The sequence below is a fragment of the Vombatus ursinus genome, unplaced genomic scaffold (assembly GCF_900497805.2).
Source record: "Vombatus ursinus unplaced genomic scaffold, bare-nosed wombat genome assembly UNPS02014460.1, whole genome shotgun sequence".
Taxonomy (NCBI): domain Eukaryota; kingdom Metazoa; phylum Chordata; class Mammalia; order Diprotodontia; family Vombatidae; genus Vombatus; species Vombatus ursinus.
In genome coordinates, this window is record NW_020954238.1 from 195,160 (window position 1) to 198,537 (window position 3,378).

Genomic DNA, 3,378 nt, shown 5'->3' on the forward strand with positions numbered 1-3,378 from the left:
CTCTGCTTCAGAGAGTGCAACTCCAATGGGTTGGGCATGTTGTTCTAATGCAAAACTTCCACTTGGCAAAAAGACTATTTTTTGGAGAACACAAACAGGGCAAGTGCTCACATAATGGTCAGAATAAGTGATAGAAGGACATGCACAAGGTCTGTCTTAAGAGCTTGGGATTGATTGTGTGACATGGGAGACACTGGCACAGGACTGCTCAGCATGGTGAGTCCTCATCAGAGAAGTTGTTGTGCTCTATGAGCAAAGAAAAACTGAAGTAGCTCAAAAGAAATGTGAGATGCACAAATTTAGAGAATCCACCCCAAATGTTCACCTGGACTATTTGTGCCCAACCTGTGGTAGAACATTTGGAGCTCATATTGGTCTGATCAGCCACAGTTGGACTCACTGTAATTTGACTCTAGCTCAGTGATGTCATTGTGGTTCTCCTCCAGAATGAAAGACAACAACCATGGACATTGAATCTAATTTTACATAAATCTTAATTTCTGTGCATTAGGGCCTTTCCTAAAACCTTCTTCAGGGCACATAAGACATCTTTATTTCTGAGGCTGTAGATAATAGGGTTGAGCATGGGAGTAAGAATCGTATATAAGATGGCTAAGACCTTGTCCTGACCAGGAGTATGATAGGATTTTGGCCTCATGTATGTAAAGATAAATGGCCCATAGTACATGACAACCACAGTCAGGTGGGAGGAACAAGTGGAGAAAGCTTTTTTCTGGGCCTCCATGGTTTTAATGTGAAGCACAGTACGGAGAATCTGACCATAAGAGGCAAGAATGATGGAAAAGGGAATTAGGAGGAAGAACCCAGCACTCACATAGACTCCTCTTTCATAGTGTGATGTGTCAGCACAGGAGAGTTTCAACATGGCTGGGATTTCACAGAAAAAGTGGTCAATGACCCTTGTGCCACAAAAGGGGAGGTGCAGTGTGTACGTTGTGTGAATTGTAGAGTTGATGGTTCCCACAAGCCAGCATCCAGCAGCCATAAGGACACTGATCTGATGGTTCATGAGGATGGGATAATGGAGTGGGCGGCAGATGGCTATATAGCGATCATAGGACATGGCTGCAAATAGAAGACATTCAGCACCTAAAAAGATGACGGAGAGGAAGATCTGGAACCCACAACCTGCAAATGTGATGGACTGCCGGCCAGAAATGAAGTTACTGGCCATCTTGGGAACGATGTTGGAGATGTGCAAGATATCCATGAAAGAGAGATGACTGAGGAGGAAGTACATTGGAGTGTGGAGCCGGGTGTCAATGCGGATAAGAAGAATCAAGACTGTGTTCCCCACAATTGCCATCATAAAAATGAGGAGAATAAGCATCAAGAATAGCAGTCCGTACTGGTTTGGATGCAATAATCCTAGTAGGATGAAATCTGTAGCAGAAGTCTGATTCTTTTCCTCCCACATCAGTGTGATTTCACTTTTCACCTAAAGCCCAAAAGACAAGTTTTAGAAAAGGAAGAAGATTGTAAAAATACAAAGCCCATAACTGTTCTATGGCTACAAGTAGTGATTGTCAGCAAAAGTCATTTCATTCATTAAGTCAGTAAGTTGCAACTCAAACAACTCAATCAAATGAATTACGTCCATTAACTGAGGCCTTGGGATGATCAATTCATTGACTGAATTGCTGAAAAAAAAATCAACTTGGCTCAGCTGGGTGGTTCTGCATTCATGTTCCTTTCCTAGTTGATTTCTTAGCTTGATAGGCAATCAGGAAGCTGATTCTGCCTCTCAGTGCCTCCTCTCTACTCCCAGTTGAACAGCAAGAAACATGTCCTAATGCAATGAAGAGATCAACCACTGAAAGAACTTTTTGGGAGAATTGTTTGATTGTAAAATACACAAATACAACAGATTCAGGAGTAAAACCTTCCCTGAGCCAACCAAAGATTGTTTTGTTCATATCATCATCATTTTTGCCCTCATCACCATTACCATTACTATTTTTTAAAACTTGTCTGAGGCTGGATTTATACTCAGTTCTTCCTGACTCTAGACGTAGCTTTTTCTATTATTGTATCACTTAACTGTCCTATTTAAGAGACCATAAGTGTGTCTAAAAGCAAATTTTATTGGAGATTTCTGCAGTAGCATTATAACTCTTAGTGCTTTTAAAACAGGGTTGCTTCCAACATGTGTTGTTGGTTTATTCTGGCCACTCTTCCCATATTCTCCTTCCTAAATGTCATTTACAGTGGGCATTTCTTCTCCTTTGAATTCTTTCTTCTAACAAGTCATAGGACTGACTATTTGTAGACAGTCCATTTGGAAATGAATACTGCCTTGATAACCAGTCACTTTACATCAATTAAATTGGAGTTATTTCATTTTGTTTGGTGATTCTATTTGGCAACCACCATATCTCACATCTACCAATTGTCTTCACAATTAAATTATTCATGGCATATTGACATAGTGTTTTGACCAAGTCAATAAACCTTTGACCTTTTTATTCTTACAAACTAGGTGTCATCCTGACTCTCTCTCAGCCCACCTCATCAATCTCTTACCAAAACCTCTCAATTTTATCTTCCTCACCTTTCTTTGATATGCCCCCTTCTTGGCTCTGATAACACCACTACCTTGGGAAGGCCAGCATCACCTAATGCCTGGACTATTACAATCACCTACAAGTTGGTCTACCTGCCTCAAGGCTTTTTTCTAAACTGTAGGCCATTCCCTACTCAGCTGTGAAAGTGACATTCTTAAAGCACAGGATTAGCTTGTCACCCATGAACTGCTGTAGCTCCCTATCACTTCTAGGGACAAATATAAAACTGTCTGTTTAACATTCAAAGACTCTCATAACCTATTCCCCATGGTTTTCAATCTTCTCTAGATCGTAAGCTCCTTGAGGACAGGGATATCTTGCTTCTTTTTGTATCCCCAGCATGTAGAATAGTTCCTGTGGCAAAGCAGGTGTTTAATAAATGCTTTTGAATTGAATTGAATTGTTTACATCACCTTCCCCAAATGTTCTGTGTGATCCAGTGATACTGACCTCCATCACATTTCCTCAAACCAGACACTTCATCTGCTAGCTCTGGGCACTTGTACTGTCCCCATATCTGGAAGGCTCTTTCTTCTCTTTGTTTTCCTTGGCTACCTTCAAGTCCCGAATGAAATCCCAGCTTCTACAGGAAACTTTCCTTACCTTTTTTTTTCAAACCTTCCCTATTCTTGAATTCTAATACCTTCCCCGAGTTCATTATTTCCTATGCATTCTGCCTATAGATTGTTTGTACATAGTCATTTACATATGATGTTCCCCAATAGATTGCAAACTCCTTGAGTATCAGGACTGACTTTTGCCCTACTTCACATTCCTAGCACTTAGCAAAATT

At 40.6% G+C, this 3,378-nt stretch overlaps 1 protein-coding gene across 1 annotated transcript; it reads right to left on the bottom strand.

The window, feature by feature from the left end:
- Nucleotides 1-493: 493 nt before the first annotated feature.
- LOC114042450 (olfactory receptor 2AJ1-like) lies at nucleotides 494-1,441 on the bottom strand. Its single transcript, XM_027861140.1, has one exon. The coding sequence runs from the start codon at nucleotides 1,436-1,438 to the stop codon at nucleotides 494-496; it is 945 nt and encodes a 314-aa protein (XP_027716941.1). The 5' UTR covers nucleotides 1,439-1,441.
- Nucleotides 1,442-3,378: the final 1,937 nt, after the last annotated feature.

Excerpts from the sequence above, each read along its gene's own strand:
- LOC114042450 (XM_027861140.1), bottom strand. The coding sequence starts at position 1,438 with ATGTGGGAGGAAAAGAATCAGACTTCTGCTACAGATTTCATCCTACTA.